The following is a 13549-nucleotide window of genomic DNA, read 5'->3' on the forward strand; positions in this document are numbered from 1 at the left end:
GACACAAGCTCTCTTTTGCCTGAAATTTTTGAGGAATAATGTCTTTGCAGTCACTGCTTCTTAATGCAGCTATTTAGATCTTGTGTGGAAACTTTACTAGGAGGTTTGGTCTCAAAATTCACTTGGATGCTTTGGACACTTGTGTGTGTGATGTAAAAATAACCAGTGATTTCATTGAGATTAAGGCCCAGAATATTTCATTTAAGCACAGCTAATTAAAATAAATTTTCTCCCCATGTTATTTTAGTGAAGGGAACAAATACAGGAAGATGCTCCAGGCTGCATAAATTGACTTTTCCTCCCTTTTTTCTTTGCCTCTCCCTCATTTGAAAGTGGAAATTAATATTCTGTATCTAGTAATTCTGAGAATAGTACCATAGGCTAGATGCTATAAACTTGCTTTTCAGAAATCAGATGTGGGCAAACAGTGATCTTTACGCTGGAAGAATTAAATACTAATTTTTAAGATGGCTTGTGTGAGAAGCTTTGCGTAGAGACTTTAGGAGAAAAATTAACCTTGGTATCCTGCCTTTTTAAAGAGGCTGTTTGTATTCATTGCTCAGCAGAAGTTGTTTCACGTTGGAGCAGCACATGTGGACTCTAATCCTCTTTTGTGATGCATAAGTTGGGAAGATATGGAGGAGAATGTATTGTCCTTAATGTCCTGTATTAAAGGAAAGGTACAGTCTCCAGGGCAATCTCTTCCTGTTTATTTTACATGTGTAGATTGAAAAATGAAGAAACTGTCTTCGTCTTGATGGGAATTCCTTCCTTTAGCTGTTCCTAAAGCACTAACCAAGCTGTGGTCTAACTGGGAACTGACCCTTGGGTAGCTGGTTGTGTTGATGGAGGCTGGAACATGTCATTGACTGTTTTAAGACTAGATAATCTCAGAAATAAGGGTGAGCTAGACAGACAATTAGGAAGCTGTTCATTAGATGCAACTGGTTTTTTTGTTTTTTTTTTGTTTTTTTGTTTTTTTTCTTTGGCAGGCATATCTGACAAGGACATCATGAATGTTACTCTCCCCACTGGTGTGCCCATACTTCTTGAACTTGATGAGAATCTGCACCCTCTGGGCCCTCACCGATTTCTGGGTGATCAAGAAGCTATCCAAGCTGCCATCAAAAAAGTGGAAGATCAAGGGAAAGTAAAATCTGCTGAGAAGTAAAATCCCACTAACACAGCTGTTTTCAAAGTGTGGTAATAAGTGATGATTGATGTATGACTGCTAGGTTGCACTGTGTGAAAGTCTCAATTTCAAGCACTAAATAATTGGAAGGGACAGTTGTTGTGTCAGGTAGGTAGATTAACCCTCTGCCTTTCAAAAACTGGAATTTAAATCTCAGCATGAGGTTACAGATACTGAAAAAAGAAATCAAGAGATTGTTCAGGTAATGAAAACTTGCAGGGCAGTCTGCCCCAGATCTAGAATTGAGGGTGGCCCAGTACAGAATAAAGGGAATAAAGGTGTCTACCAATAATCAGTCCTGATCTGTTAAGGGGAAAAGCACCAGCTTGCAGAACTAATTAAGTCCAGGTTGTTATAGGCACTGAAACTTCCTCATTGATAAAATGGCACCAGGTAACAGCATTGTATCATTATTCTGTGTCAAAGGCCATGACAGTTTGTTCTGGATGGAGTTCCTTCAGTCTTTCGGAAAACTTTCAGCTCTACAACTCTTTGCTTTTGTTATTTTGAGTCTTCCAAGGCCAATTTGTGGTCCAGAGGAGAATTTTGTAGAGATGTTCAGACTATTATAGTTAACTGTAGTTGTCTTTTGTTACACTATATTCCAATTTTTAAGGAATCTAGAAGGAATCCCTTTTCCTCCACCATCTTTGCGAAGCCTAGCATGACTGCATTTTTCTGGCTTGCAATAACAGGATTTAACTCAGACTTTAGTCCACAAACTAAGCACAAAGGTTTCCTGCTCAATGTTTAAATTATCACTTTGCTCTTAGCGAGTGACCTGAATAGCTTTGAAACACTTAAACATGTACTAGAGGTTTGATCATCTCTTAGCCAAGTTGTTAGAATAATTCCTGCTTACCTCAATAAAACTGGATATAGGAAAATCCCCCTCCATGCTTTCCTGAGTTGCAAAGATTTCTTGATAAATGTGTTTTACGGCAGTATTACTGTGGCATTCTCTGTATCAATTTCTCTGGAGGGCTGGAAGAGATGCGTAAAGCATGTAAGATATGTTACTAGGTGCAGCTCATTCAGCCATCACACTGGTAGGGAAGGATATTCAGCCATGCCTGAAAGTGTTCTCCTGTAAAACTCTCTTCACAATCACAGCTTGATTCCTGCTGAGTGTGGCCTTGCTGTTGTGTTCAGCACTAAAATTGAACAGTTCATACTGTGGTTGAGTGTAGTGTAGCATGTATGGCAGTTTGTTCTCTTTATGTACACAAGCATCAGGATAGTTCCACTTTTGAAGATGTGCTCTAATCTTACTTGCCAATGTGAAACTTACTTAAATTTAGATTTGACCCAGTGTCTCAGCAGTTGAGCATCTGGATTCTGACCTCAGTTACCAACATGAGTGGCACTTGTGTATTACTGTTTGAGCTGAATGTGTTCTCAGTGTGGCCCAGCTACAACTCTCAAGAGAAGTTGATGAGAATTTCCTTGGTATGATGATAGTATAAACTTTTAAAATCCTAGAGTAGCTGCATCCTTGCAGTGAGCAGCTCTGTAGCTCATTTTATAAAGTGTGAAAGGATGTTTTTTTTCCTTTGAGGAGAGCAATGTGACAGTGTGGTGTGGCTCTGGCAGTCTCCCTGCTATATGGAGGTAGGCTTTCCAGATCTGATGCCAGCTCACACTAGTGTAGCACATACTCCATAAAAGACCTCTTGCTAGATAGTAGTTTGTCTTGCATGAATGATGCTTGGGCTTCTCTTTGGTTTTGTTTTTGTAGCCCTTGCAGTAGGAACAAAGTTAGAATGTTTCTCTTTGAAACATAAAGCTGGTAGGTTTCCTCTTGCTTTGTACAGGCAAGAATATTTCAGTGTTTTTCTTCTGAAATATTATTAGCAGCTTCCCTGCTACTCTATTTGACACTGACTTACTCCTTTCTGGGTTTTTAGTTTTCTGTGCATAGAGTAACTCTGAATCTTAGTTGATACTTTATAAGTCAGTGTTATGGAGTTAGATTGTTGATCAGCAAATGTTCACTTGTCAATGTCCTGAGAAGGGCCACTGGCACTCAAGTGATTAGATTCTTCCCCAAACATTCAATAATGTGTGAAGTTCAGTATCAAGTAAAAAAAAAAAAACTACTGTAGAGTTATTAACAAGGCAAGCAGAGCCACCTGTTGTCAGTGGGAACTGCATGCATCCAGATGTGTGACTTACAGGCCTTGGCTAACAGTGTCCATATCCCTTTGGTATTGTGGCATTGTAACGTGGAACTTCTTCAGGACTTGAGATGCAGCTGAAGTATTCTCCTAGCAAATTCATGATCTCCTCTCAGGATGGAGTGAGGAATGGAAAGGTGGATAAGTGAATGTAGAGAGCATTAATATTTCTTCTTGCAGCTGAATGGATGAAATTGACTGAAAACAACCTTTCAGAGAGTCATGGACAGTAAGAAAAGCAGTGTGATGTTTTCAGGTGGCACTGTTTCTACAGTGCTGCTTGAGACATGAATAGTGACAGTGCCCTGGGAAGTTTGACTTCATTTGCTTTGGTTGTGACTCCAAAGGATTTTATGTGCATGTCTGGCAGCAATACCACCTTGCAAAAGTATTATATGGAACCAACTGGGGATTTCATTGTGCTCTTAAAGATTATTTTAACACCTTGCAATGCTTGATTCTGAATAACCTTCTAATTAAATTCCTGATTGATAAAACATGTATGTTGAACAGAAACCAACTTCCATCAGCAGTGGCATAAGGATGCCTGATCTTCAGGCATAGCTACGTTAGAGAGAGATGAGAATCTTGCTGGTGGCTCTAGAAATCAGTGGTTGGAAAACATTTTCCCCATGTTTGATTGAATATGCCTCGAAGTCCTATAAGGTAACTGGTGTTCCTACAGTTGACATTATGGATGTGTTCATTTGGTTTGTTTATGCATTTTTAACTTGTGGTTCAGTAGCAGTAATAGCTCTAGAATCCTCTTGAAAACCTTTGTAAATATGGTGGAGCTGGCAGGTTCTTTAACTCAATAAATTCACCTGAAGTAGAATTTAACTTGGCTTCTGTCTTTCTTCCTTCTACTCCCTTCCCCTTTGTCTCCTTTCCAGGGCTGATAGGTAAATAAAACTGTGACCTTCAGGGTCTCAGAACTCATCAAGGAGTCATTGATCACATATCATGCAGTCAGTTGGGTAAAAATAGTGTTAGAGCAAACACTGCCTCATGTTTACATGTAAAGAAATTGGGCTGGAGGGGAATATATACCTGTTTGAAACCATGGGGGCATTTGCATAGGAACATCAAATTAAACATTTAGTTCCAGAACAATGGAGCTAAAATCTTCACTGTTTCCCATGCTTGCTTTTCTTTTTAATAAGAAGCATTACTTTTTGATGGTGTGTTTAAAATTGTAACTTCTGGAGACAAAGCCAACCCCTTCACTCTCCAAAGTACACTGCTGTCAAGCAGAGTTGTGACTTGAATGACACGTGCAGGGAACTGCAAGCCTGCTGAGGACTGTTTCTTATTATTGACCTTCATGCAGAAGGCCTTGGATAGTGGGAGGCAGTATAAAGGTCCTAAAAAAAGTTGAACATTCAGGTGGAAATGGGGAAGACAACTGTATGGCTTAAAACAAAAGCACACAGAAGAAACTGACTTTTTTTTAAAGTTGGTCTTATGATCATGTGGAGAGTGGGGAATGGAGCAGATGTCTCAGCTATTTGTGTACTGATATTTAACATTTTGCAGTTAATGTGGAGTGCTGCCAGCCAATTCAAAGTTGTATTGGTATTTTAAGGTGTATTCCCCCCCTTCCCCAGTCACCTTTTGTACTTTCCCTTGGCTAAATTCTGCCTTAGTTATACCTCAGATTCTACCCAAGTCATGTTTACTGTTTCCCAGGCTGGGAAAAGACCATCTAAAGACTGGCTTGGTTCTGTCCCCCATCCTTTTTTTCCTCTCTTAGAAAAGGTTAGAGTGCAAGGGAGTTTGCTATGGTCAGGTTGGTCTGCACAGCCTGTGGAGAGACTGACTGTGCCTAGTCGCACTTTCAAAATTTACACTTTATCTTTTTGTTTTTTTTAGGAAACTTTTTAGTCTATGGTATTGATGGAAAGTGTCCAAGTGCCAGTTGAATACCAAACCAATCCAGCTCTGCCTCCATGAGTTTGCAGTCACTGTTTCAGAGCTGCCAGTTCTCAAAGTTCATAATAAATGGCACTTGGCGATTGCCTTGTCTGCCTTTTGTGCTGGCCATAACCCCTCCTCAGCCTTAAATTCCCATGGGCAGGAAAGAAAGCAGATACGATAATAACAGTGCTGCTCTAGAAAGCTCAGAGCTGTGGTAGGAACAGACTCTAGTGATTCAAATGGAGACTGCGGAAGGGTTTGGGGAGAGATGGAACTCCCCTTGAGAGCTGTGCCAAACAGGTGTTTCTGCCTCTTCCTTGTCTTATGGCAGCCAGAGGTTCTGGGGTGGATGAATACAGAAGGGAGATTGACTTCAGCATTGCACAGAGGGCAGAATGGCTATGACAGCACTCCTCCCTCCTACTGCTTTATTAGCTTGTTAGTTAGCTCCCAGGCCTTCTTGGGGCTATTCGAGCAGAATTTAACAGCCATGTTGTGTCCCCCACTCTACAAAAGGAAGGGGGAGAGGGGAAAAGAGGCTCCCAGTTCCTGCTCTTCACATTATGCTGACAGAGCAGGGGAGGGCAGCAGATACCAGACTACAGATGATGTTGTGCTATGAAGTCGAATTTGGTGCAATGAAGCGGCCTGAAGAAGTCTTCTGATTGCTGTTTTATAAAGGAGGGAGTGTTGACCCACAGCTCAGTCAGAGATGGCAACATAAATACTGCAATTACTCTATTAGGCTCCAGAAAGCAGTTGTGACCCTAATGGGACCCTGGCATTAGAAGTGGTGTGTCTGCAAGCATATGCTTCATTAATATAGTTGTGTTTTTCCTTGGGTCCCTTCCAGCTCCCCCTCAGCATGGCATGTAAGCTTGAGCTGTTTCCCCACCTTCTGTCTGGCACTTGCATGAAAGAAAATTACTAGTACATATTAACTAGGTAAAAAACCCTATGACTTATAGAAAAGCAGTGTGAGCCCAATGACAGCAAATGCATGAGTTTTGGTTGCTGTTGGCCTCAGAGGAGCCAAGCAGTAGGTAATGTCTAGCCATTAGGACAAGCAGCACAACTGAATATCATGGAGGATCTTGATGCTGTCAGAGCTGTTTAGTGAAACTATCTGCCTCTTTCAATTACAGACATTTTTCTTCTCTTCCTTGTTTCTGGTGCTAACCTAGCAGAAGTGCTGGAAAGGAGGAATGTGCATTTGCTATTAATCTCAATCTAAATTGGGGATGCTTTGCTGAGGAGTTATCTACCTTGTGAATCCTACTTTTCTGGCAGATGCTTGTCAGGTGCTCAGTAACTAGTGTACTATGATTAAAGCTGAGCTAGTTCTCTAGTTCAGATCTGTGGCTCTCCAGCTGTTCCTAAACTCTGCTGATTGTGCTTTCCAGCATCTGTACAGAAGGCAGTGGTACTTGGCTATGCTAGAAGTGAGCAAGCAGGTATAAAGATCCATAACTATCCCTAAAGACAAAGCAATTGCTCTTACGCAAATTGCAACTGTAGATGGACTTGCAGAAATGCAAGTGGACAACAGGTGGAGCAAGTGCATTGTGGTAAGTATGTGTGGGAAACCGGGAACAATTCTACACCCCTGTGTGTGTATAGGGATAGCACCCCTGTGTGTGTATAGGGATAGCAAGGAGTAATCAACCTCTTCTGAAAGGCAGGACATTTTATCTCTGCCAGTGCTGCCCTATAGTTTAACGAGTGGTGCGAAGGTGATGTAGTTCTGGTGTGGAATAAATTGCAATTATTCTCTAGGTCGCTTGTACAGACTGGTGATTAGTCCTATTTTGGCTTGCATCAGCAGCTTCACTAGACTAGATAAATTCAACAGGAGCAAGATTGGCTATTTGCAGACAGATATTTAGTCTGAACCCCCTCTCACCCCCCCAAAAGCCAATGGTCCTGATCAGTGATAGCACATTAATAACTGTGTATCAGGAAAGGTCAGGGGAAAATCAATGTTGCACAAGAAAAGGAGCTCAGCAATAAGCAGATGCCAAATAAATTTAAAAAAATAATAAAAATTGGAGGGTGCCTTGGGTTTCAGGGATCTGATTTCAGATATTCTTGTACTAATTTTTCCAAAGGAGTGTGTATTCTTCTCCCTCCCCTATCAGAAGTTGTGGAGATTTTAGAAGCATTTTACATGCTTTCAAATTGAGCTTTAAGGTAGGCAGTCCAGAGCCCGCCCCCCCCCCCCCCCCCCCCCCCTTACGTGTATCTTGAAGAATGTTGACTGATGTGACTTATCCAAGCAGAGTGAGTCTGTAGGGGTAACTGATAGAAGAAGACTGCAGCAAAGCAAATTCCCAGTCTTGTACTGGAAGCCCCAGTATCATCGCGTTCCCTAACATGTTAGCGTGAAAAACCTTGTTAGTGATACAGCACTCATGAGCTTTGTTTTTGCACTTGCTGTATACTTCAACATATGCCTGTAAAGGAATGTTTTTTTAAGTACATACACGCAAATTTCTATTTTATGAAATATTGTGGGAACTGATACTCAATTTTTGTTGGGCAATAACAAAGCAGAAAAAACTTTAACAGGTCTAATTTTCCCAGATGAAAGCCTTAGGAGACCTACTGAAATGAAAAGTACTTTCTTTTAATACTGGAAATCTTATGTTCTGTGCTTTTTCTTCTATGTGGTTGGCTCAAGTGATTTCTATAGTCAGCAGCTAGGAATACCTTCCATGAAGCTGTAAATCCTTTACACGGGCTGCTGATAAGAGACTTCTGAGAACTATTATTTCATCACCTCATCTCAGTATTGGGGATAATTGAGGTACCTATACAGTGATTATTAGTAATATAAGGTCAAATATTCCTCTTCATTTTAAAACTGCATGCCTTCTCTTATTTATAGGTAAACTTTATTTGTTTCTCAGTGTCCCCTCACAGTTCATAATTTTAATTGTCCCTGATGCCAGACTGGGCTTGATCTGACCCTGATCCCATGCTGGTTTATATAGTAGGTGAACTACATTTTAATGTTAGGTAACATACATTGGCAATGTCAGATACAGTCAGACACATATGCAAATAATGATTACAAACCTGCATGGTTATTTTATTGCATATATAAATGGATAAATTGTTTTTTATTTTTCTTTTCTCTTAACTTTTCTAAAAGAATTGTAACTGTTTTGTTATTATCAGTCCTATGCTGTGAATGTCCTTGTTCATCCTGCAGTATTAAGTAGGTTTCATGTTAGTATATAAGTCTGAATTTCTCATTCTAAAGTACAGTATGCAAAGTAGAAAGTGAGATCACCACATCAGCACTTGTGATCTATAATCTTGGTTCATTTTGCTCAAGTTTGGAATTTGCCTGTAAAATGCTGAGAGGCTTTGGTGGTGAAGTTTGTATTTTTAGCTGAAAAAAAGTACAAATATATTTTGCACTTGAAATTGGGCAGAGTTTCTATTTAGTAGATCTTAGAACTGAAATTTCAGGCACATCAAGTATCCTCTTAATTTTTTACCTTCCCAAAAGTATCAGAATATATGATTGTAGGGGTTTGATTTGCTAAGAAAGGTGATCAAAAAATAATTTTGAGACTTTCCTCGGGGAATTAACTAGAATGTGTGATTTATCAATGCAATTTTTCTGCAGTGCAGGAATTCTGCATTTCAATTTTTCTTAAATTATGGACTCAGTAAGCTATGGCTCTAAGTGCAGCAAGTTAATTAAATTCTGCAAGCAAATTATCATTAGGAGGATAGGCTAGGGGTTTTGTTACTTCATTCAAAGTTAGGAGTTGTGCATTCAGTTTTGCCATAGGCACCTCATCACAGGCATGTCACTTATTTTTCCCATCTGTGAAATGGGGACCTCAGAACTTCATGGCCTTATACGGCTGTGCGCTTTCATTAGGAGCTGAGATGCTCCAATGTACGACAAGAGGGCTTGTTCAGTAGGATGTGGAAGTTCCAGCACAGGGTTTGCTTCAACAGTACAGCTCTTGCTTCAGTGCCTAAATGTGAGTGAAGCTCCTTTTGAAAATCTTTGTGAGCTTTTGACAGCACTTGCCTACAAGTGTTTAATAATGCCAGTGTTAAGATTTAAAAAACCCCCAAAAACAACAAACCAAAAAAACCCCTGAGAACCTAACAGTTTGGGGCAGAAGTCTCCTGTCATTTCCATGACTAGATGGGACTGTCGACATCTCTCTTCTCTATGATGGTTCACAAAGGTGTTGGTAAAATCAAAACTTACATTAAGTATAATACAGGCAGTTTTAGGCATATGCTTCAACTGCCAATATGAACAGGGTTCTCCGTGATGGGAGGAGTATTGTTGCCCTTCCTTTGGCTTTCAGTTCTCCTGGCAATGTTCTTGCAGTGGTTATTGTTGATGTGGAAGAAGTCTCAGCGATTCCCTCCCATTTTTGCAAAGGACAGCCTTGCAGTTCTCTTGAGTCAGCAGTCTTACTCGAGCAGACAGTATACTAAGCAGTGGTGGTTGTATTGCAGATATTTACTAGGGCAGATTCCTCTAGCTGCGTACCATCTTTGTACTGCCTTCGCACCTCAGACTGGGCTATTACTAAAGATGCTCATGAAAAAATAAATATTGGTGGTGTATAAAGAAAATATATTGGGTCCGTATCACCCTGGGGAAAATGTAAATACAGTTATTTCTGAAAAAGAAGCGTATGACCTTCAATATCAATGTTTTAATAAATTATTAACAAGCATAACTATAACAATGTTTAAGATTTTTCTGTGTGTCCCAAGTTTTTAATTTAGTGCCACTTGAACTTGCAGTATCTCTTATGGACACGATTTTCATGTCTTCTACATAGGACAGTAAGAAACTGATGCCTGCAGTTATTCCTTTCTCTCTTCCCAACTTCAATTTAACAGAAAAAAATAATAAAATGTGTTCAGCTAAGCTTAATACTTAATTGTCTTCAGAAATACAGATAAATCAGTTTGACTTCAAGAACCATAAGATCATAGACTTGTAGAAGGTTTGAAGGGAGCTCAAAAGATCATCTGTTCCAACCTTTCGTGGGAAAGGGAGCCTAGATGAGATTATCTTGCACCCTGTCCAACTGCATCTTGAAAACCTCCAGTGACGGGGACTCCACATGACCCTGAGGATATTGTTCCAGTGATCGTTCTCATTGTAAGAATTTTTTTTTTATTGAAATGAAACCTCTCCTGGTGCAACTTGCACCCATTGCCCCTTGTCCTCTCTACGTGGCTCCTTGTGAAGTTGGAGCCTCAGTCTTCTCAGTCTTCTTTGTAGTTACCCTTTAAGTACTGTGGAATACTATGATGAAGTTCCCCCTGAGCCTTCTCTTCTCCAGGGAGAAAAGACCCAGCTCCTCCAGTCTTTCTTCATAGGGCAGCCTCTGCAGCCCTCTGATCATCTTCATGACCCCCCTGCTTTGGGACCCTCTCCAGTCTGTCTGCATCTTTCTTGAATTGTGAGGACCAGATGGACACAGCACTCCAGATGAGGCCTGACAAGTACCAAGCAGAGGATGGTGATCACATCTCTGGCTCTGCTAATAATGCCCCTGTGGATGCAGCCCAGGATCCAGTTTGCCTTTGCTGCAGTGGCACACTGCTGACTCGTGTTCAGCTGCTTGTCCACCAGGACCCCCAGGTCCCTTTCAGCAAGGCTGCTCCCTAGCCACACAGGTCCCAGCCTGTACTGGGCTCTTTGGTTATGTCATCCCAGGTGCAGGACTTTGCACTTGTCTTTGTTAAACTTCGTACAGTTCTTGCTAGCCCACTCTTCCAGCCTGTCCAGGTCTCTCTGTAAGATGGCTGTCCCTTCTGACATGTTCACCTCACCACCCTGTTTGGTGTCATCAGCAAACTTGGTCAAGGTGCTTTCAGTCGCATCGTCCAGACTGTTTATGAAGATGTTAAATAGCGTGGGGCTCAGTATCAATACCTGGGAGACCCTGCTTGTGACAGGCTGCCAGTCTGAGTGAAAACCATTGATCATCACCCTCCAACTGTGGCCTGTGGGCCATTTTCCTGCCCATCTTGCAGGCCACCTGTCCCATCTGTATCTTGCCAGGTTGTCCAGAAGAAGGTTGTGGAAACAGTGTTGAATGCTTTGCTGCAGTCCAGTGAAACAATGTCCACTGCTCAAGATCTAAGTCTGGATTCCAACCTGGCTTTAACAAATATTCCAGAAAGTGCCATTGATTCTTTTAATAGATACATCAAGCTGCTTTGAAATGATGGTGTCTTATGCCTCAGACTTGCAATAAAAACAAAAAATAAAACCCAACTAATTATCCTGTAAATCCATTTTATGTATATGCTCAGTACCTCCTGTTATGGCTAGTCTTCTGCTATTGACTAATTCTAATCTGAAATTGCTGCGATTAGGCCTACAACATGCAAATTCTCCCTGTGGTGCAAATCTGCAGGAGGGCAAACTGGGTAGCAGTGGAAATTACTGTATAAGCTCCATCCCAAGTTTAAGTGGACCATTTTGCTTGTTAGCATAGTAGCAAAAGGTAAGTATCACCACTCTGTGTTTGATAGTGTGTCTGTCATTTGCTATATTCAATAGATCAGCAGTAGAGTGAAGTTGTTAGGGTTTTCCACATGAGGAGATACCCCCAAAGTACTTCATCTCCTATCTTCTTCTAGTTCCTTATTTAGCTTCTCTGCCCTTCCCCTCTGCCACCTTAGAACTCAAATTCCAGAGGAGCTTGGATTTTGGTGATGATTTCTCAGCTTAAAAAGCATTAATCAGACTTGGTCAGAATCTACCTGAAACACTGACATCTTTGTTCAGAACAGGACATAAATGAAAGAACACACACCAGCAAGCGCCAAAACCATTTCCAAAAAAAGCTGCTGTCTTATGCAATAGAGAAACAAATGCCAGTTGGCTGAAAACTCACATGGTCCTTCATGTTTGTTTGAGGAGAATAGTCGCCACCTGGTGCTTGGTGATGGCTTTGGCTACTGTGTTACTTGCATCTTTGCAGGCTTGTGGTTCCACCCCATCCCCTGATGTGGCCCTGCCCTGAACTTCTACATCCAACCTACATAGTGCCTTCTCCAGCAGCTCCCATGCAGCATACCTCCATAATACCTTCCTCAACAGTGTGCACCAGTAGTTTCAGAGCTGCTTATAAGAGGTGCTTAGATGGGAGGAGACAGGATGGAGTGTGGAATAGGTCTGAAAGGGACATGTATCCAAAAAAGCCTAAGAAACGCTGTGCCGAGGTATGGATTTCCAGCTGGATCACATTTTATGTTTTACAGTCCTGTCTGCATTCCTGTGATGCACAGGGGAAAATGAGGATTTTTATATTTTAACTGGAAAAAGCCACCCACATGAGAGAAACATTAAGCGACCCATTTTCCTCTTAATTTTTCTCTCTGTTCTTTCTGTTACTCCAGTGAAACTCTCTCTCTCCCACAAGCAGTCGTTTATGCACAGCAGTTTTTCATAGCTGACAGTGGAACTACTTGCATAGTGTGACCAACTGGATGTAGTAGGAGGGTGCTATGACCTGATGGGCTGTTGTAGTGTTTGTTGTGCGTGGGCTCAGCAAAAGACAAATGTTTTTTTACTGCTATGGCTTGCCAAAGACTTCAGTTTGTGCCTCCACCACCGCTGGTGAGATTTGTGGTTGTTCATCACCTCATGGATCAGGTCTTTTGTTAATGATGTCCCTAAAAATGTGTCATACTTATATCACTTGATAGACCCCTTCAGGGTCCAAGGGTAGTGTGCCAGGAATGAAGAAGAATTGGTTGAGTTAATGAAGGGAAAAATCGATTGCAGAAATATTAGTGGTGCTACATTAGATACGCCTGTACTCCCAGAAGGATAAGCTAAGGGTTGTCAAAACACTGCAATCTGTTTTCCAGTTTTATGTAGCTTTGCATTTGGTTTTCATGGAGATGAGGAAAAAGGTTTTACAAAGCCTTGTTGTTTGGTCTTGGTTCAAAAGGTGCTTAATAGGTTTGCCTCCAATGTCCCTATTTTTAAGCATTACACACAATGATTTCCCCTGAACTCAGCATTTCTGAAAAACCAGGTCACCTGAAGAGTTGTCTAACTGGATGCAGAGTGTGAATACGTGATCTTGTGCAGCTCTCCCAGACAGCGTGGGGGAAGGATGAGGTGAGGAAGCGCCTTTGTCGTGCAGGTCCAGTTGCTAGACAAGTGCTTAGCCCTCACGTGTTTAATGTGTCCACTGATGACAACAGAACTCCCGACTGAAAACACGATAGTGGATCTAGCTCT

General features: G+C 41.3%; 1 protein-coding gene across 5 annotated transcripts in view; it reads left to right on the plus strand.

Moving 5' to 3' along the window:
- The window catches only part of BPGM (bisphosphoglycerate mutase), a 56469-nt gene extending 52260 nt beyond the window's left edge, over positions 1-4209 (plus strand). For all 5 annotated transcript variants that reach the window (XM_075051275.1, XM_075051274.1, XM_075051273.1 and 2 more), the window contains one exon: positions 993-4209. In XM_075051275.1, the coding sequence (XP_074907376.1) occupies positions 993-1171 (179 nt within the window). In that variant the 3' untranslated portion in view covers positions 1172-4209. The remainder of the gene's footprint in view (positions 1-992) is intronic.
- Positions 4210-13549: the final 9340 nt, after the last annotated feature.

Source organism: Buteo buteo, chromosome 19 (assembly GCF_964188355.1).
Source record: "Buteo buteo chromosome 19, bButBut1.hap1.1, whole genome shotgun sequence".
Taxonomy (NCBI): Eukaryota; Metazoa; Chordata; class Aves; order Accipitriformes; family Accipitridae; genus Buteo; species Buteo buteo.